The following is a 20,757-nucleotide window of genomic DNA, read 5'->3' as shown; positions in this document are numbered from 1 at the left end:
TCGCTGCGCAGACCTGCCTGCGTCCGTGGTGATCAGAGTCCACACCAGAACCTGCCCAGTGTGTAGGGCCCACCTGGCCGGGCCTCTCAGACAGCCCTCCCAGCTCACTCTGCAGTCTCCTCTGTGGCCAGGGGGCCTTGCGCGGTGGGGCCCAGGCAGCCTCCCCAGAAGCTGCTCAGAAACCAGAGTCCCGGCCCCACCAAGCTCCAGAGCTGGCACCACATGCAGCAAGCCCCGGGGACCTCAGCTCCAAGGCCGGGGCTCACTCAGGGTTCCTGCGAGGGCCACTGCTGCCTCCCCTCAACCCCAAGCCCATCTCTCACTCCCGTCTACCCGGCCCTTGCCAGCCACCATTCTCCTTCCTGTACTCATGCCACTGAGCGGGCAGAACCCGGAACCAAGGCCATGGACAAATGGGGCGCTGGGCAGAGCTACGCTGAGCTCCAGAAGGAGAAGGCGGCGGGTCCTGCTGCTGGGAGCAAGGCTGCCTCGTCTCCCCGTAACTGCTGTTCACGCCAAGTGCAGCGCCTTGGTCAAGAAGCTCACAGAGGAGGCCACACGCTCTGCCTGGCACGAGTCCACCCCCACAGGAAGCTCCGGGCCCCAGGGCCCTGCTGTCATCTCACTGTCCCTGTCCCTAGTCGGCCAGTGGCAGAGCCAGGAGGGAGGTCAGGGGCCTGCTGGCTCGTACCATTAAACCACATGCACGCCCGCTCCTGCCAGGAGGGAAACAAACACTATGCACCCTTGCTTCTCAGTCAGCCTGAGGGCGCTGGGCAGCAGGGGCTTCGGACCACCACGCTGCCCTTCCGCACCGCAGCCCCCACCCCACAGCCGAGTCTTCAGCTGCTGTCACTGTGCCCTGATCTCTGAGCCCCCGGTCATGATCTCATCCATACGGTTCTCAACCCCTCACCTCCCTGCTGTATGCCCGCTAGCTCCATCACAACGTCAAGGCATAGGCCCGTCCACAAACCTACCCACACAACCCCAAAGCGCGAACACAGCGACACTCCAGCTGCAGCAATCACATGTTCATTCACTCATCCGCTCACAGCTCCAGAAATGCAGGTGGGTTGTGGGATGGAGAGCTGGCCTTTGGGTTGAACAAGGCAAAATCCTTGCTGACCTGACCTCAACCCATTTCAGAAAGAGCAAGACAAGCCCAAGTGGAGTGGATTCAAAAGAGGAAGGGACGAGCAGGCAGGGGCCAAGGAGACAGCGTGTTTAAAGAGTTATGTCGGGCCGGGCACAGTGGCTCACGCCTGTAATCCCAGCACTTTGGGAGGCCGAGACAGGCGGATCACAAGGTCAAGAGATCAAGACCATCCTGGCTAACACAGTGAAACCCTGTCTCTACTAAAAAAAAAAAAAAATACAAAAAACTAGCCAGGTGAGGTGGCGGGTGCCTGTAGTCCCAGCTACTCAGGAGGCTGAGGCGGGAGAATGGTGTAAACCTAAGAGGCAGAGCTTGCAGTGAGCCGAGATCACGCCACTGCACTCCAGCCTGGGCAACAGAGTGAGACACCATCTCAAAAAAAAAAAAAAAAAAAAGAGTTATGTCAGCAGGAGCAACGCAAGAGGGCAGGAGGACCCGGGTGCAGGAGGAGCAGTATGTTTGGGATGAGGTCCTTGAGAGGCAATGGAAGACGGGTCTAGCACAAAGGTGCACTGGGGTGAACAATGCCCACAAATTTATGTCCTTCCCAGAACCTCAGAATCTGGCCTTGTTCAGAAATAGTGTCTGCAGGTTTAATTAGTTAAGATGAAGCTACACTGAAATAGGGTTGGCCCTAAACCCAGTATGATTTATAATCCTAAGAACAGAAGACACACAGACACATGCAGGGAGAGGCCATGTGGCTAGGGGGCAGAGATCAGGGTGATGCATCCACAAGCCAAGGAATGCAAAGGGCTGCCAGGAACACCAGGAGCTGGAGAGGCAGGAAGGGGTCTCCCCTCAAGCCCTCAGAGGGAGTGTGGCCCTTGATTTCAGACTCCTGGCCCTCAGAACTGTGAGATAATCCATTTCTGTTAAGCCCCCCAGTTTGTGGTACTTAGTTACAACAGCCATAGCAAACTAATATGGTGAGGGGGCTGGCCCCAGACAGACGTGGGGGACAGTCACTCCTGTAACAGAAAGGGCATCTGAGTGTGTGAGTGACTTGAGTCAGACAAGCTCACACAGGCTGCTGTTGTGAATGGGCCAAGAGGGTTAGGGCTAAGGTTAGGGATTAGGGATTAGGGTTAGGGATTAGGATTAGGGTTGGGGTTGGGGTTATGGTTAGGGTTAGGGTTAGGGGTTAGGGTTTGGTTTAACATTAGGGATTAGGGTTAGAGTTAGGGATTAGGGTTAGGGTTAAGGGTTAGTGTTAGAGTTAGGGGTTAGGATTAGTGTTAGGGTTCGGGGTTAGGGTTAGAGTTAGAGTTAGGGGTTAGGATTAGGGTTAGGGTTCGGGGTTAGGGTTAGAGTTAGGGGTTTAGGTTAGGGTTAGGGGTTAGGTTAGGGTTACAGTCAAGCAGCTGCAGCAACCCAGGGTAGAGATTGTGGCCATGGAGAACATTTCAATTTCAAGAATCAGCGTGTTGCCAATCCCTCTCCAACAAAAATGCAGCAAAATTAGAATTAGAGGGTGATAACAAAGAATGGCTTAAAAACTGTAAGTAGAGGACAAGGGTTAGCAGCTCACACCTGTAATGCCAGCACATTGGGAGGCCAAGGTGGGTGGATCACGAGGTGAGGAGTTCAAGACCTGCCTGACCATCATGGTAAAACACCATCTCTATTAAAAATACAAAAAGAATTAGCTGGCATGTTGGCACATGCCTGTAATTCCAGTGGTTCAGGAGGCTGAGGCAGAAGAATTGCTTGAACTGAGACCCTGCAGGCGGAGGCTGCAGTGAGCCAAGATCGCACCACTGCACTCCAGCCTGGGCTACATAGCAAGACTCTGTCTCAAGATAAAGAAAACTAAAAATACATCACTAAATAATCAAATGAAGATTATGCTGGGTGTGGTGGCTCACACCTGTAATCCCAGCACTTGAGGTGGCAGATACAGGAGGACTGCTTGAGCCCAGGAGCTTAAGACCTGCCTGGATAATAGAGTGAGACCTCATTCTCCACAAAAAGAAAAAGAGCAAAACAAAAGTATAAAATGAAGATTATAATGAAATTTATAAAGTAAAAAACAAAATCTCTACACATCAAAACTTAAGGGATACAGCCTACCAGGTCTTAGAGAGAATTTATAGTCTTAGGTACCCTTATAGAAAACCAGGAAAATTGAATAAAAATGAGCTCTAACACATAAATCAAGAGCAAATCTCTAAGAAGTAGAAAGGAAGGAAAGATAACAATAAAAGCAATAAAGGATGAGATAGAAAAATTAAGATAATCAACAAATCCAAAAGTTAGGTTTTTGAAAAGATTATAAAATTAACCACTGGCAAGAATAATCAAAAAAATAAAAAAACAAAGAAGAGAAATATATAATAAATATCAATGCTCAAAAGAGAAATTACTGTATATTTATATATTTTTTAAATCATAAAAGAATATTATGGACATCTGTGACACAATGTATTTCAAAAGTTAGATGAAATGATAATTTTCCAGAAAATTTACAATTACTAAAAAGGACCCAAGAAGAAACAGGAAATAAGGTTCCAAAATCATTATGGAAGATAAAATAGTTAGAAATCTACTTGCTCAAAATATGTTAGACCTAACAGTTTTATAGGTGAGTATTATCAGACTTTAAGAAACAAATAATTATCTCCACATCATTCAAAAAGTTCCAAAGAAGAGAAAAGAAGGAAAGCTGACCAGCTCATTCATTGAGATGGGTATAACCTCATACCAAAACCAAAGTAAGACAGTATAAGAAATATAAATTATAGGCAAATTACACTTTTGAACACATTTTTTTAAATCTTAAATGTTAGTAAATTAACTCCAGCAGTATATTAAATATAACAGAAGAGTTTATTCTAGGAATGCAAGGATGGCTCAACACCGAAGAAGCTAGAAAAATAATTCACACACTAATTGGCTAAAGGGGAAACATCTTATAACTATCTCAATCAATGGCAGAAAAACCATTTAGTAGCATTCAGCTCCTGACAAACTGGGACTAGATAGAAACATTCCTAATCTGATATAAGGTATTTATAAATTTATTCAGTAAATACCATACTTAATGGTGAAATGTTGATAGAATTCCCATTAACTCAGAAACAAGGAAACCTGTTAATATTACCAATATTCTAAATTACACTGAAGAATTTTACTCAGCACAATAAGGCAAAAAAAAAGGAATGAGGCATGATTATTGTAAGGAGAAAGAAAATATTGTTATTTGCAGAATATATATTATTTACATAGAAAATCTACAAACACATTTATATAATTAATGAGAAAGTTTAACAAAATTGTTAGATATAAAGTCATCATACAAAATTAATAATGCTCCTATATATTTTTTAAAAATTGAAAATAGAAAAAATATTATAGGCCAGAAGTGGTGGCTCATGTCTGTAATCCCAGCACTCTGGGAGGCTGAGGCAAGTGGATCACCTGAGGTCAGGAGTTCGAGACCAACCTGGTCAACATGGTGAAACCCCATCTCTACTAAAAGTGCAAAATTAGCCAAGCATGGTGGTGGACACCTGTAATTTCAGCTACTCAGGAGGCTGAGGCAGGAGAATCACTTGAACCCAGGAGGTGAAGGTTGTAGTGAACCGAGACCACGCCATTGCACTCCAGCCTGGGCAACAAGAGTGAAATCCATCTCAAAAAAAAAAAAAAAAGAAAAAGAAAAAATGTTATAATTTCCTCAAATAACAAAAGTTATCAAATACCTGAGGAACAAATATTACTTAAAAGTATAAGATCCTTATGAACAAAATTATAAAACTTTAGGGAAGGACAAAGAGAAGACATAAATAAATGTTGACAAATATATACATAGACAATTCATTATCATAAAAGTGTCATCTCAAATTTTTCTATAAATTTAATACAATTCTTATCAATGGATTTGTCATGGAGCTAGAAAAACTGGTTTTTAAACTCACAAAAATGCCAAAGTCTCAAAACCAGAAAAGGCAAGTTTACAGACATGCTACCCCAGAGTCAGGATTATTGCAATGCTATGGCAAATAGTGGCATGATCTGCTACGAGATGAGTGGGACAGAGGCAGACATAACTATGAAAGAGGAGTCAGACCTCATGCACACCTCAGGGGAGGAGTCAGACCTAAGGGAAGGAGCCTTGCCTCAGGAGAGGAGCCAGACCTAAGGGGAGGAGCCACACCTCAGGGGAGGAACCAGACATCAGGGGAGGAACCAGACATCAGGGGAGGAGCCACACCTCAGGGGAGGAGCCAGACCTTAGCAGGAAATGAAGTCAGGCAGCTCACTTTATGTGTGAATTCACAAAATAAATCAGGCCCCTCCTCACACCTTATACAAGCAGCCTTCAGCTGTATTAAAGACTCAGTGAAAAATCTAATCTTAAAACGTGTCAAATGAATATAGGAAGGTGTGTCTTTATAATTTCATAGAAAGAAAACACACCTAAGGAAAGACAATGAAAATAAGATTCATAAGCCCACAACAGAAGCACGGTGCATATAGAAAGTGCTCTTCTGTGCTACTGAAGCCCGCGTGGCCACTACATCCTGCCAAGTCCTGACACACCTGCCTGTGTGGCGACCGCCCGTGAGAGCAGGTGCTTGTGCCTTGTCACCCACGCCAGGCACCTGCAGCTCTCATCAGCTTCCCACAGCCACCAGATGCACCTCCCTAAATACCCACCCTTGCCCATCCCGCACACCCCCAACACCAGAGCAGGCCACCTGCAGCTGCAGCCACCTGGCCAGGACCTCTGCTCTCAGGCCCCATAGCCTTCTACCACCTCCTTACTCGACCTCCAGCTCCGGGCAGAGGAACGCACACCCTGTTCCAGAGCATTCCGCAAAGGCCTGCCATGCAGTCCCCCGGTCCTTCAGACCCCTTGGCTCCTCTGCTCCATGGTTCATGCCCCACATCCTGGCAACCCCCCAACCCCAGGTTCTGGTGGCCCCTCCTCCACCTACTCCTCATGGCAGGGTCCAAGAGCCCCAGGCTCCTTCCCTCCAGGGCACTTGTAGGCACTTCAGGGTCACCTGACACTACTTTGGGTTTCCTCACCTGTGTGATGGGTGCAGCGCCAATCCTGTGGGGAACATGACACCAGGCGAGTCCAACTTCCCGGCCAGGTGAGCCTGCCAGTACCCATTCCCGTGTCCCCTCCCTGCTGCACAGCCCCTGCCCATCCTCCAAGGTGTCCCCCTCTCCCAGCACAGCCATCCCCCCCGCCCATCCTCCGAGGAGTCACCCTCTCCCAGCACAGCCGTCCCCTCCTGCCCATCCTCCAAGGTGTCGCCCTCTCCCAGCACCGCCATCCCCCCCGCCCATCCTCCGAGGAGTCACCCTCTCCCAGCACAGCCGTCCCCGCCTGCCCATCCTCCAAGGTGTCGCCCTCTCCCAGCACCGCCATCCCCACCTGCCCATCCTCCAAGGTGTCGCCCTCTCCCAGCACAGCCATCCCCCCCGCCCATCCTCCGAGGAGTCACCCTCTCCCAGCACAGCCATCCCCCCCGCCCATCCTCCGAGGAGTCACCCTCTCCCAGCACCGCCATCCCCACCTGCCCATCCTCCGAGGAGTCACCCTCTCCCAGCACTGCCATCCCCACCTGCCCATCCTCCAAGGTGTCGCCCTCTCCCAGCACAGCCGTCCCCCCCGCCCATCCTCCGAGATGTTGCCTCTCCCAGCACAGCCGTCCCCAGGTCATGGCAGGGACTGTGGGGCAGGGCCTGCCGGAGGCCAGGGGACAAGTCCACCATCCCATGCCCTATCCCAGGAGCTGCAGCGATGCCGTGAGTTGATGTTTCCTTCCTTTCTGTGGCTCACATGCGTTTTTGGTTTGTTTTATGAGAAAAATGCCTCCTTTGCCCAGAGAGGAAACCTGCCCCCCAGGCAAACTCCAAAGGCTGACAGGGCAGGGCCTGTGGGGGGCACACTCACAGGGGCAACCCGGCCTGGACTGCGTACGGCCCGTGGAAGCTCCGGCGGTCCCTCAGGCCGTCCAACATGTTGTACTGGATCGTGGACAGCGGCTCCAGGGTGCTGGGAGCAGAGGAGAAGGCGTGTCTGTGTCCCCGTGTTGCAGGTGGGACAGAGCAGACAGGCAGGGTTCACCCCCCACCAAGGGCCCAGCCGAGTGGCTGTAGGCTGAGTGTATATGACAGGAGGAGCTGGGCCCCTTCAGGCCCCCATGGACCCCTCCTGCTCACAGGGCCTCCCCAGGCTGAGCCCTGACTGGGATACTCGAGGGAGCCCCTGGGAGGTCCTGGGTTTGGGGCCAGCTGGGAGCACGGACAGCAGCTCACACTCACTCTCCCACGGGGTCCATGGCGGCCGCGTCCTTCCTTTCTGCCGTGTAAAAGGGCGGGTCATAGATCAGGAACTCCGTCTGTTGCAAAACAGGGAATTTTCCCCTAGATTTTTACCCCCACTGCAAAGCTGGGCCCAGGCACCAGGGTAAAAGGGCTGCTACACTGGGTCTGAACCCAACCCCAACATCCCAACATGCAGGGCAGAAGCTCCAAGCCGGGCAGAGCCGGGGGCTGGGCTCAGGGACCCCCACCCTGGGGCCAGCTGAAGGGCAGGCAGCCATGACTGGAGGCCTTGGGGGTCTTCCCAGAGTGAGGCAGGGGTCTAAGCTGGACCCTGGAGGCAAGGAGGATTCTGTGTGTGGACAGAAGCAGCGAAAGCAGCAGCCTGGAATGTTCTGGATGGCCCAGACAGAAGCCCTGCACCAGGAGGGCGGGGGTCTCCGCAGGGCCATTAGCCATCTCGCTGTCTCTGTGTCTCTGTCTCTCTTCCATACCTGGCATCTGGAAAGGGGCCAGAGCCATTCACAGGGATGGGTGGGGTCTAGGACCAGGGCATGACCTGGGGGAATGGGGCCAGTGGCGCTGGGCCCCAGGATGATCATGGGAGGAGCCTGAGCCTCGAACTCTGTGGGGGTCAGTGTGCCCCCCGAGGCCCCTCCACCACCTCGAGCTGTGGGCCCCCTGTGATTTGACTCCTCTGTGCCTCAGTTTCCTTAAATGTCAAACAGGGGCTGCCAGACGTACAGATCCCCCTGTGGCTGCAGTGGCCGGAAACCAGGATTAACACCAGATCGATGGAGACAGGGCTGCCCTTGCCTCCCCAGGGGCCCGGCCACTCTGCCTGGTTGGGCTCAGGCAGGCGCTCACCTCCCAGGGCACCTTCTCGTTGGGCACAGGGAAGCGCGTGATGGGGCAGTTGGGATAGAGGAGGTGCCGGGCATTCACGTGGTAGCTGTCGCCTGGCTCTTCCGTCTTCTTCCTGCCTCCTAGCTCAGTATCTGGCTCCTCCACGGCCTTCTGGGAGGCTGAGGACAGCCAGGAAGCTGTGATGTAAGGCAAGCCCAGGCTCAGGTGCCCACCCGCAGGACAGGGACTTCCTCTGTGGTCCTTCCACCAAAACATCTGGGCTCCACCACCTCCCCAAGCCCAAATGGCCATGCAGGTCGAACGCCAGCCCTGAAGTGAGCAGGGCCCCCAGGGAGGATGGCCCTCAGGGTCAGGGCAGCGTCCCCGCTGGCACCTCCCCTTTGTGCAGTGGCAATCAGGGACCTCAGTAATGAGCTGAGCTGAACTCACAGTGCAGTTACCGAGAGAAATGTACTCTTTGGGGGCCAGCAAAACTCAGTGGCCCAAGGAAGGCTACTTATGTCCATTTCATAGCCAGCTGCGAATTTAGGAAAACAGACTTTGCTTCTCGTCACTCAGCCCACCTGACCAGGTTCAGACACAGTCTGCAGCCGCCCGGCTCGCACCCCTGACTCCGCAGCGGGGTATGTGGGGAGCTCAGGGCACGGCAGGCCAGGCCTCCCCGTGGACATCCAGGAACCTGGTCAGGTCAGGGATCGGGCGGGGCCTCGGCACCGGCATTGGTGGGTGGGCTGAGTTCCTGAGGGCGCTGGCCCTGCCAGGCCTGGGAATGGGCTCCAGCCAGTGCTTTCCTCCTGGCCACAGCCCCGCCAGCTGCCTCTCCTCCCACTGACCCCAGACCCAAAAGAACACAGGCGGGTGAAGACCAGCTGCTGGCCTGGCCACCCACTCACCCAGAGTGGGGACGTCCACCTCCGAGCCGAAGCCGCTGGCCCGCAGTGTCTTCACAATCCAGTGCAGGGCTCGGGCCGTCTGGGCCACCTGGAAGGCACAGCCCGAGACACAGTGAGCACCTACCACCCACACGTATGGTACACACCCCACTGCCCACCGAGACCTCACTCCCCCAGCCAGGAGCCCCACCCCTGTCACTCAGCCCCTGCACACTTTGAAAGTGAGACACCACCTCCTCCCCAGGCAGCCACCAAGCCAGCCAGGATGCTGCCCCGGGCCCACCCTGCTTCCCTTGGGGGCTGCCGAGTCACACATCTGATGATGCAGCCTGCCCAAGAGATACAACAGTGGGACTGTCACTGGACTGGACAAGTCAGAGGACGGAGCCAGCATGAAGCTGCAGTCAGGCGGTTCTCCACCACAGGGAGAGGTCACGGGCTGCCAAAGCCAGAGGTTTCCAGGGTTCCTGCACCTCCCAGGAGGAGCCTCCCCAGAGGCCGATGCAGCCCCCACAGGGGACAGCAGGATGTATCTCACCCATGTGGCTCAGAGCTGGGCACCCTGTCAGGGGTCCCAGCAAGGCCTAGACTGGGGGAGAGGGTGGCCTGGGCAGACCTCTGGGTGCAGCAGGCAGGACTGGTGGATGGTGGATGCCCCAGGAGCACAGGGCCCAGCTGGGAGCAGCAGCACTGGGTGGCTGAGCCATCCACAGGGCTCAGCGCTGACCAGAGGCTGCCCTGGCCTCAGGGGCTGTCGTTGGAAAGCACCGCCCGGCCCAGCTGGTGGACGCTGATGGGGTGGGCGGGCAGACCCTCACAGGCCATCTCTAAGTCCTCCCCACCTCGGTCTCATGGCCTCTCCAGGGCTCAGAGGCTGGGAGGGACAAACACTGTTTCCTGGGAGCAGCCAGGAGCACAGCCTGGCCACAGAGGCCGCAGGGCACACAGGAGCAGCTCGGTCACAGAAACGCTCGGGCAGGCTTTTCCGGAGGACACACAGGGCGCCTCTGCCAGCTGGGAACGGCTGCCCTGACGTTCTGGCCTCCTCCTCACCATCGCTTCTCAGAGCCCTACTCGGTGCCATCACATGGCAGAGCCGCCCACCAGGCCCAACAGTGGCACCTCCTGAACGGAGGCCTGGACCTCGGACCCACCTGCTCCTCCAGGGAGGCCAACCTCTGCTCCATGGAGCCCGACCTCTTCAGCGGGTCCAGGTCCAGCAGGTCCACCATGGCGTCAACCCTGAAAGAGGAAGCAGCTGAGCTGGATGCACACCACACCGCACTGCAGACGGCCCTGCATTAGTCTTCACTTCCTCTTCATATGAAACTATTTCTAACATGCATTTCTCCCATAGAACCAAACTGCCCAGGGCCCCAAAGGGAAAGACGTCTCAGCAGACGGACAGCCGAGGCTCACACGGCAAGCTCTGGCAGCCTGTCCGTCCCAGGAGAGGGGGCAGGTGAGCGAACTGAGGGAGGGCCAGGTGACAGGTCACAATGAAACCTCCTCTGGGCACAGCAGAGGTTGATTTGTTGTGGGGGTGATGTGGAGAGGCGCTGCTGTTCTGGGGATGTTTGGTTTCTGTCGTATTTTGCGGGGATTGTGGAGCAGCGCTGTTTTTCTGGGAGTATTTGGTTTCTGTCGTATTTTGTGGGGATGTGGTGTGGTGCTGTTGCTGGGGAATGTTTGCTTTCTGTCTTATTTTGTGGGGTTGTGGAGTGGCACTATTATTCTGGAAATATTTGGTTTCTGTCTTATTTTGCTTCACCCAGCCTTGGCCTGCTGTGTTTATGGTTAAAATAAGTCTGCGGCCAAACACAAGTCTCCAGCTCTCATCCACTGTCCCCTGGGCTCCCTCACTTCCTTGCGCCCACTGCAAGTGATATTCTTATAATATATTGAGCAACTATTTTAGTAACACAGAAATTTTCTGGGGATATGTCCCACTTTAAACAGTTATCTAGGGAAAGGGAAGAAAATGATTTCGCGCCGGGCCTGGGAGTCTCCTTTCACCCACACTGCATTTTGCTTAATCCCACAAAAGCCGCTTAACTGCCCCTGCTGTGTTTTCCCAGACAGCCTTGCAAACATGCGAGGGTGGTTACTGGCGCCTTCTCGGACCCGCGTGATTCCACCACCGTGAGATGCAGAAATTGTCTAGATTTGCAGACAGAGCTTGTCCTTGACCCCCAAGGCTCCAGCCCTGCTCTGTGGGCGAGGAGCTTTAGTGAACTCAGCTCACCTCAGTGCTGCAAGGTTATGGCACCCCAAGCTCATTCGCCTCCCGGGTCCCCGGCTTCCTCACTGGACCCACGGAGGGTCAGTGACCAGGTTAGGGCCCTTGGTGAGGGCCGAGCTCTTTCCTCACTTTCCCTGGAGCCCGTGTTCTGCAAGATCAGGTCGATTGAAGCACATCAGCTTCTGTCCCAGGCCCCTCTGTGGATGAGCCAGAGCTGCTGACCAATGGGAGTGACAGGTGAGCACACCAGCCAGCGGCCCAGCGGAAATACGTTCTGCAGGCTCATCTTGGGAAAACTTCCGTTCACACACAAATACGCATTAGAGTCAGGGTCTCGCCCTATCACCCAGGCAGCCTCGAACCCCTGGCCTCAGCCTCCTGAGCAGCTGGGACTCTGTGACCCCAAGTACGCCACCGCACCAGGCTACTCTTTTTTTTTTTTTTTTTTGTAGAGATGGGGTCTCACTATGTTGCCCAGGCTTGTCTCAAACTTTTGGCCTCAAGAAATCCCCCCACCATGGCCTCCTTAGTAGCTGGGATCACAGGCATGAGCCACCATGCCTGGATAACTGTTATTTTTATTTTTTGTAGAGACGGGGGTCTCACTATGTTGCCTAGGTTGGTCTTGAACTCCTGGGCTCAAGCAATCCTCCCACCTCAGCCTCCCAAAGTGTTGGGATTACAAGCATGAGCCACTGCACCTGGCCTGAAAATTTATATTTTAGTTAAGTTTTTTCAACCTCAGAAAATAACTGGAGGCGCCCAACTTCCACTGAGCACCCAGGCTGGGAATAGGCAGCAGACCGACTCTGAGCTTTAAGACGTCTGGGATAGGGCAGGAGCTGAGCAGCATTTGGGACTAAATTGTTTTTTGAGGTGGAGTCTTGCTCTGTTGCCCAGGCCGGAGTGCAGCAGCACGATCCCGGCTCACTGCAACCTCTGCCTCCTGGGTTCAAGCGGTTCTCCTGCCTCAGCCTCCCAAGTAGCTGGGATTACAAGCGCACACCACCACACCTGGCTAATTTTTGTATTTTTAGTACAGATGGGGTTTCACTATGGTAACCAGGATGGTCTCGATCTCCTGACCTCATGATCCACCCACTTCGGCCTCCCAAAGTACTGGGATTACAGGTGTGAGCCACCATACCCAGCCTGGGACTGATTCATTTGGGGCCCAGCTCACTCCCTTAAGGCAGGAGGCTGCAAAATTGCTGAGGCCTGCATTCCAGGCCACACCGCTGGCCAGTGGTGGACGCTGAGCCACCTCTCTCACTTTCCTGGGCCTCCACTTCCTCGTGGGTAAAAGTGGAAGGAAAAATACCTCCCTGTGCAAAAGGGTTGAGTGAGATGATGCAGATGAAGGGCGTGGTCCTCAGTGAGCCCTTAACACACGCCAGCCATTGTATTCCAGCCCTGACTATGTTGGTCATCAGCAGAGCTGTGGCCTTTCAGCTTCATCCTGACATGCGGAGGCCGCCTCTCCCAAGCACCTTCCCCCAGCATCTGGGCCCTGGGCATGGCCACTGCTCAAAGTCAGATGTCCCAGACGAGGCCATCCATCAAAGCTGTGCTTGGCCAGAGCAAGTAAGAGAAGGTTCTCAGGGCACTGCATGGCCCCAGGTCTCTCCTCTGTAAGTGGACCATCAGAGCCAAACGTCAGGCTGAACAGGCCTGGAGACCAGCGACCCCAGCCTCCTGCAACCCTGCCAGGCCAGGAACTAGCAGCAGTTCCAGAACTGCATAGGATTTGCTGAGTGCCTTCTAGGCACTGGGCCTGCTCTACATCCCACGATACTATGGGGAACGTGTGGGACTCTGTCCCTACTCTCACATGGAGCCTGGCTGGTAGACATGACCCAACCCACAAACCCACCAGCCAACCAACCAACATCCAGATTCCAGAAAGACAAGGCATGGGGACAGGGTGGGTGGAGGGCAGGAAAGGCCCTCCAATGAAGTGAGGCCTGAATAGAGAGAGACAGCAAGTCCTGACTCTCTCTAGGAGAAGACTGTTCCAGGCAAAGAGCATGCCAAGGGCTCAACTGCAAGTCATCGTGCCCAGACTCAAGCAAAGAGGGCACCTGTATCTAGTTCACTCAGAATGGGAGCTAGTAGGGGCTTTGACATCAGCTAGTTCATTAAGGTCCTAGCATTGTCACCATCATCATTACCATTGCCATCACAATCACCATCATCAACATTACCATCATCACCACATCCACCATCATCACCACCACCACCAGCACCACCACTACCATCATTACCACCACCACCATTACCACCACCACTACCATCACTGCCACCACCATTACCACCATCAGAAGCACCATCACCACCAACACCACCACTGCCATCATCACCACCATCACCACCACCATCACCACCATTTCCATTACAACCATCAAAATCACCATTGTCACATCACCATCACTACCACCATCACCACTACCACCACCATCACAATCACCACCACATTACCATCATCACTAACATCACCACTACCACCACCACCACCATTACTAACATCATCACTAACATCACCACTACCACCACCACCACCATTACCAGCACAACCACTACCATCACTACCATCACCATCACCACCAACATCACTACCATCAACACCATCACCACTACCACCACCACCAACAGCACCAGCACAACCAATACCATCACCATCATCACCACCATCGCCATCACCACTACCACCACCACCACCAACAGCACCAGCACAACCAATACCATCACCATCATCACCACCATCGCCATCACCCACCACCACCATGACCATCACTACCACCATCACCATCACCACCATTACCATCACAACCATCCTAATCACCATCACCACTACCATCATCATCACCACCATTACCGCTGCCGCCACCATCACCATCATCACCATCACCATTACCGCCATGACCATCACCACCATTACCACAATCACCATCATCACCACCACCATCACCACCACCACCACCATCACCATCATCATCATCACCGTTACCACTACCACCACCACCATCACTACTACCAGCACAACCACTACCATCACCATCACCATCACTATTACCATCATCACCATCCTCACCATCACCACTACTGATATAATTTGGCTGCGTCCCCACCCAAATCTCACCTTGAATTGTAACTCTCACAATTCCCATGTGTCATGGGAGGGACCCAGTGGGAGGTAACTGAACCTTAGGGGTGGGTCTTTCTTGTGCTGTTCTCGTGGTAGTGAATATATCTCATGAGATCTGATGGTTTTATAAAGAGGAGTTCTCCTGCACAAGTTCTCTCTCTGCCTGCCGCCATCCACGTAAGATGTGACTTGCTCCTCCTTGCCCTCTGCCATGATTGTGAGACCTCCCCAGCCATGTGGAACTGTGAATCCATTAAACCTCTTTTTCTTCCCAGTCTCAGGTATGTTTTTATCAGCAGTGTGAAAATGGATTAATACAGTAAATTGGTACCAGCAGAGTGGGGCGCCGCTGAAAAGATACCTGAAAATGTGGAAGCAACTTTGGAACTAGGTACCAGGCAGAGGTTGGAACAGTTTGGAGGGCTCAGAAGACAGGAACATGTGGGAAAGTTTGGAACTTCCTAGAGACTTCTTGAATGACTTTGACCAAAAAGCTGATTGTAACATGAACAATAAGGTCCAGGCTGAGGTGGTCTCAGATGGAGATGAGGAACTTGTTGGGAACTGGAGCAGAGGTGACTCTTGCTATGTTTTAGCAAAGAGACTGGTGGCATTTTGCCTCCACCTTAGAGATTTGTGGAAGTTTGAACTTGAGAAAGAGATGATTTAGGGTATCTGGCAGAATAAATTTCTAAGTGGCAAAGTATTCAAGAGGTGACTTGGGTGCTATTAAAGGCATTCAATTTTATAAGGGAAGCTGAGCATAAAAGTTTGTAAAATTTGCAGCCTGACAACAGGATAGAAAATCCCATCTTCTGAGAAGAAATTCAAGCCAGCTGCAGAAATTTGCACAAATAACAAGGAGCCAAATGTTAGTCCCCAAGACAATGGGGAAAATGTCTCCAGGGCATGTCAGAGGTCTTCACAGCAGCCCCTCCAATCACAGGCCCAGAGGCTAAGGGAAGACCCATGGGCTGGGCCCAGGGTCCCCATGCTGTGTGCAGTTTAGGGACTTGGTGCCCTGCATCCCAGCCACTCCAGCTGTGACTAAAAGGGGCCAAGGTACAGCTTGGGCTGTTGCTTCAGAGGGTGCAAACCCCAAGCCTTGGCAGCTTCCATGTGGTATTGAGCCTGCAGGTACACAGAAGTCAAGAATTGAGGTTTGGGAACCTCCACCTAGATTTCAGAGGATGTATGGAAATGCCTGGGTGTCCAGGCAGGAGTTTGCTACAGAGGCGGGGCCCTCATGAAGAACCTCTGCTAGGGCAGTGCGGAAGGGAAACATGGGGTCAGAGCCCCCACACAGAGTCCCTACTGGGGCACTGCCTAGTGGAGCTGTGAGAAGAGGGCCACTGTCCTTCAGACCCCAGAATGGTAGCTCCACCAGCAGCTTGCACCGTGCACGTGGAAAAGCCACAGGTACTGAATGCCAGCCCATGAAAGCAGCTTGGAGGGAGGTTGTGCCCCGCAAAGCCACAAAGGTGGAGCTGCTCAAGATGGGAGCCTAGCTCTTGCATCAGCGTGACTTCAATGTGAGACATGGAGTCAAAAGAGATCATCATAGAGCTGTAAGACCTGACTGCCCCACTGGATTTTAGACTTTCATGGGCCCTGTAGCCCCTTTGTTTTGGCCAATTGTCTCCCATTTGGAATGGACATATTTACCCAATGCCTGTACCCCCACTGTATTTAGGAAGTAACTAGCCTGCTTTTGATTTTACAGGCTCATAGGTGGAAGGGACTTGCCTTGTCTCAGATGAGACTTTGGACTGTGGACTTTTGGGTTAATGCTGAAACAAGTTAAGGCTTTGGGGAACTGTTGGGAAGGTATGATTGGTTTTGAAATGTGAGGACATGAGATTTGGGAGGGGGCAGGAGCAGAATGATATGGTTGGGCTATGTCCCCACTCAAATCTCATCTTGAATTGTATCTCCCACAATTCCCATGTGTTGTGGGAAGGAACCATTGGGAGGTAATTGAATCATGGGGCAGGTCTTTCTCATGCGGTTCTCATATAGTGAATAAGTCTCATGAGATCTAGTGGTTTTATAAAGAGGAGTTCCCCTGCACAAGTTCTGTCTCTTTGTCTGCCACCATCCATGTAAGACGTGACTTGCTCCTCCTTGCCTTCTGTCATGATTGTGAGGCCTCCTCAGCCATGTGGAACTGAGTCCATTAAATCTCTTTTTCTTCCCAGTCTCAGGCATGTCTTTATCAGCATGAAAACAGACTAATACAACCACCACCATCAATACCACCATCACCAGCATCGTCCCTACCACCATCACCATCATCACCCTCATCATACCACTACCATCACCACCATCACCAGCACAACTACTACCATCACCACCATCACCCCACCACCACCACCATCACCATCACAGCCACCATCATCACCATCGCCACCACCACCACCACTACTCGTAAGTAAGAGTGATGATAAAAGCACCAGGCCACGTTAGCAGAGCCCTGGCTATGGTTCAAGCATATGTGCTCATTTCTTTACAGTCAGGACCCCACTGTATTCTGGAAACAACTCCAAGGTGTCAACAGGGACTATCGTGTCTCCATCTTACAGACAAGGCTAGGGAGGTATGGAAAGGCAGGAGTACATACCTGTCTCTAAGGTGGAGGGCACTTGGCCTGGTCTGTCCAGAGCCCACAGTCTTGGGCATCCCTGCCAGTTCCAGGTATGCCCGTTTGTGACTACAGGAACCTCCATACTGCCATAACTAGGTGGCACTGTGTCCATATTCCCCTTCCTCCTCTCATGCCATGGTGAGACGCACACTGAGAGCAGGACACTGGGAACAGCCCTTCCTGCTGCCCACTGCTGGGCCGTTAGGCCCTGCTGACACTTAGCAGGGCCAAAGGGCTGGCAGTGGAGAGAAGGAAGCAGAAAGATTTTCCCCCAACACTGACCTCGCACCCTGCAAAGAAGCAAAGTGGGAGGAGCCGAGAGGGAGGATGGTGCTGAGCGTGGCTGACCTCAAGGGCTGGGCTGCCGAGGCCCTGCAGAAGCTACAGTAAGGCTGTGCACCAACAAGCTCACAGAGCAAACCACCCCCAAACCAGCCTGGACTCCATGTGCACATCCCCCCAGGCCTCCAAGCCAGCTCCTATGGGCCAACCTGCCCCTCCTCCAGCCGCCGAGGCTTCCCTCCCAGCCTCTGACCCAGTGCCCTGTGGGGCCCAGCCTTCCTAAGGACCCCAGAGGGCCCTGGGTCAGCTGCGGGCACAGGCCCAGATGCCTGCAACATTGCAGGGGCCACGGGGTACAGTGTTCCCTCGCCAGTGAGGCATTGCTGGGCCTCGCCATGTGGAACATGTACTCATGGTGCCTGTGGACCTACAGGAGGTCCCCTAGAGGCTCCCCGCCCCCAGGCCCGCCCGAGCCCCCGTACTTATTGCTGATGTCCTCGATCTTCTGCTCGGGCCGCTGCTTTTGCTGGAACTGCTGATTCTGCAGGTAGTTCTCCTTCAGGTAGATCTCCCAGGATAGCAGGGCCGCCTCCTCGTTCTTCTCCAGTTTGTTCTCTGTCAGGGTGGGAGGACAGACCTGGGTATCTGGAATCCTCAGGACGGTGGGCCCTGAAGCCCTGACCCACCCGGTGGTTGGTCCTGAGTGGCAGGAAGAGCCCTCTGCACACCTGCCCCGGGGGAGCCTCTGGGCTCGGTCCCCACCACTTGCTCAAGGCCAGCAGAAGGGGAGCAGCCTGAGTGGCCTGCAGGCCTGCCGAGCGTCCAGGGTTCTGGGCAGAGCTGCCACGCCATCTCCACCCCCTCTGCACCCGGGCGGCCAGGAGATTCAGGAGAGGCACTGAGACTGACGTACTGAGCTGCTTGTGCCTCTTGGCCGGAGTCTTCAGGATCACCCTCTTGATGAAGAGCTGCAGGTGGCTGAGGAGGATGAAGGGGGGCGGTGCGGCAGGGCGGCTGTGGTACTCCTCGATCAGGTCGTGGCGCTGGAACTTCCAGATCTGGTCCGTGTGCTCCTGCACCTGCTGGAAGGTGTAGCTATCAGGGAGGAGAGAGCGACACCTCGAGGTCAGGGTGTTTACCTGGAACAGACCCCTCTCACCGCCCGCGTACCCACTGTGATGCCACAGAGAGCAGAGCCACACCGTGTGCCCACTCTGATACCACCGAGAGTAGAGCCACGCCACACAGGAGGCCAGCTCCAGGCACAGAACTCAGCCCACAGACCTCACAATTCCAGGCTTCCTGGGAACCAAGGCAAAAAACAGGAGAAGCACACAGACTTTCGATTTTATAAGCCTCACTGGTGAATAACACAAAGTGGGTGTTTATCAGGAGACAGACACTGTCTGGCATTGAACTCTAAGAGTTGATCTGCAGATTCTGACAAGCACCAGAGCCAGACCCCTCAGAGGTGCATGTGGAAGGGGCAGGGCTGCAGGGGCCTCCTGGGTGTGTCTCAGGGTGACAGGCACAGAGCCCTCCACAACGGGAGCTGGCAGTGTGGGTGCCATACTTGCTGCAGGAACGGTGTCCTGCCACCAGCCCCTTGGCCTCGAGATGACAGTCCTGGCCCATGCTCAGTTTCTCTCAACATTCAGAACCCATGTTAAAGCAAAAGGTGGCAACCTCAGAAGCTTAGCCAATGAAACAAGAAGAGAAACAGTTGGTTCCTAATAAAACCAGGAACAAAAGGATTTTCAGAGTCCCGGATAGCACAGGGCCTGTCTGCAGAGGTTGGGAAGGGCTCTGAGGGCCTAGGAGGTTTTCTGAATTATGGGGGCAGCATGGGGAGACTGGGCTTTCTGTGGGCCATGACGGTTCCGCATCCATGCTGGGCTCCTCAGCTCCACTGTCAGGGCCAGGAATTGGCCACGGAACCCCCAAAGCCAACCCAGGGGCCCACCAAGACCCTAAACACCTGCGCTTTCATTCTGCGTGGCCTCCTGGTTCCCTGGAGTTCTTTTTTATGCTGCCTCTGGTGTGAGGTCCTCAGCATTTAATTTGTTCTAAGTTTAAAACCTGCAAGAGCAAACTGGAACCCCCAAAGCCTGGGACCCACAGCTGCTGCGGCTGATCAGAGACGCAATCCCAGAGGACCACGTCCACCAGGGGCCAGATGGACAGCCACCTATTTTGTCCTTCTTGTTTCAAAAGCAACAATAGCAAATAATATTCCAAAAGTTCTATGATAAAACTGCATGCTTCAAGACACTAAGGATTTAAAGAAAACGCTAGACATTTCCAAAGAGAAGGAACAGCCACTGCATGAGTCTCCTGATGCTGCTGTAGTGAACCGCCACTGCCTTGGCAGCTTAAAGCAATCAGACTCTTCTCGCAGTCCTGGAGGTCAGGAGCCTCACAGGGCTAAAACCAAGGTTCAGCAAGGCTGTGCTCCTCCCGTCGGTCAGGGGCCTCCATGTCTTGTCTTTCCTACCTTCCAGAGGCTACCAGCATTCCTGGGCCGGAGGTCTCACCTCCCCCCAATGCCCATTTCCATCGTCACATTCCTTCTCTGCCTCCATCTTCCGCAGCCCCCCGTGATGATGTCGGGCCCGTGCAGATAACCCTGGATAATTTCCCATCTCAGGATCCTCCACTTAACCCCATCCTCCCAGTCCCTTTTGTCATATAAGGCCCCATAGCCACAGGGTTAGAGTGTGGACATCCCTGGGGCTGTTATTCAACCTGCCACAGATGCCACAAACACCAGGCCCAGAGGAGGTGGACACGTGTGTGCAAACCCACAAAACCAGCAAAGCACGTGAAGACGGGCAGATGAAGAAGCCCCTAATGGGGCGGGAGGGCGGACACGGAGCCGTCCACAGATGGATCAGAGCTCAGGGGAAGGCGCCACAGAGCCAGCGCCCTCCGAGGCACACGGTGGGGACAGCAGGAACACGTCTAGGGCTGGGGAACTGGCCCCAAAGAGCTAAAGAACCCAGCAACTAATAGAAATGCTCACACTTACAGATGGCAGACAGGGAAAGAAACCACTTGCTGGGATGCTGAGACTCGCTCGCAGGAGCTTTTAGAACTGGCTGAGGTCAGCTGGAACCAACGTGGGCAGTTGGAGTCTGCAGGGCCCAAGCTTGCTGACGCCACAGCCCGAGTTTCCACCCCGGGGTCCCGGTAACTCAGCCCAGATGTGCACACGAGACCCATGAGGAGACACAACTTTCC

At 53.5% G+C, this 20,757-nt stretch overlaps 1 protein-coding gene across 5 annotated transcripts in view; it reads right to left on the bottom strand.

Annotated features, from left to right (window-relative positions):
- The window catches only part of LOC105472513 (transient receptor potential cation channel subfamily M member 2), a 97,141-nt gene that overhangs the window by 7,664 nt on the left and 68,720 nt on the right, over positions 1 to 20,757 (bottom strand). For 4 of the 5 annotated variants that reach the window (XM_071095800.1, XM_011725838.3, XM_071095802.1 and 1 more), the window contains 7 exons: positions 18,431 to 18,612; positions 18,000 to 18,132; positions 10,359 to 10,446; positions 9,205 to 9,292; positions 8,312 to 8,487; positions 7,445 to 7,521; positions 7,074 to 7,175 (listed from right to left, as the gene is read on the bottom strand). In XM_071095800.1, coding sequence (XP_070951901.1) covers positions 7,074 to 7,175; positions 7,445 to 7,521; positions 8,312 to 8,487; positions 9,205 to 9,292; positions 10,359 to 10,446; positions 18,000 to 18,132; positions 18,431 to 18,612 — 846 coding nt within the window. The remainder of the gene's footprint in view (positions 1 to 7,073; positions 7,176 to 7,444; positions 7,522 to 8,311; positions 8,488 to 9,204; positions 9,293 to 10,358; positions 10,447 to 17,999; positions 18,133 to 18,430; positions 18,613 to 20,757) is intronic. The other variant, XM_071095801.1, reaches the window with a different exon arrangement.

Source organism: Macaca nemestrina, chromosome 4 (genome assembly GCF_043159975.1).
Source record: "Macaca nemestrina isolate mMacNem1 chromosome 4, mMacNem.hap1, whole genome shotgun sequence".
Taxonomy (NCBI): domain Eukaryota; kingdom Metazoa; phylum Chordata; class Mammalia; order Primates; family Cercopithecidae; genus Macaca; species Macaca nemestrina.
The sequence above is the reverse complement of the archived record's forward strand: the minus strand, read 5'-3'. Positions and strand labels throughout refer to the sequence as shown.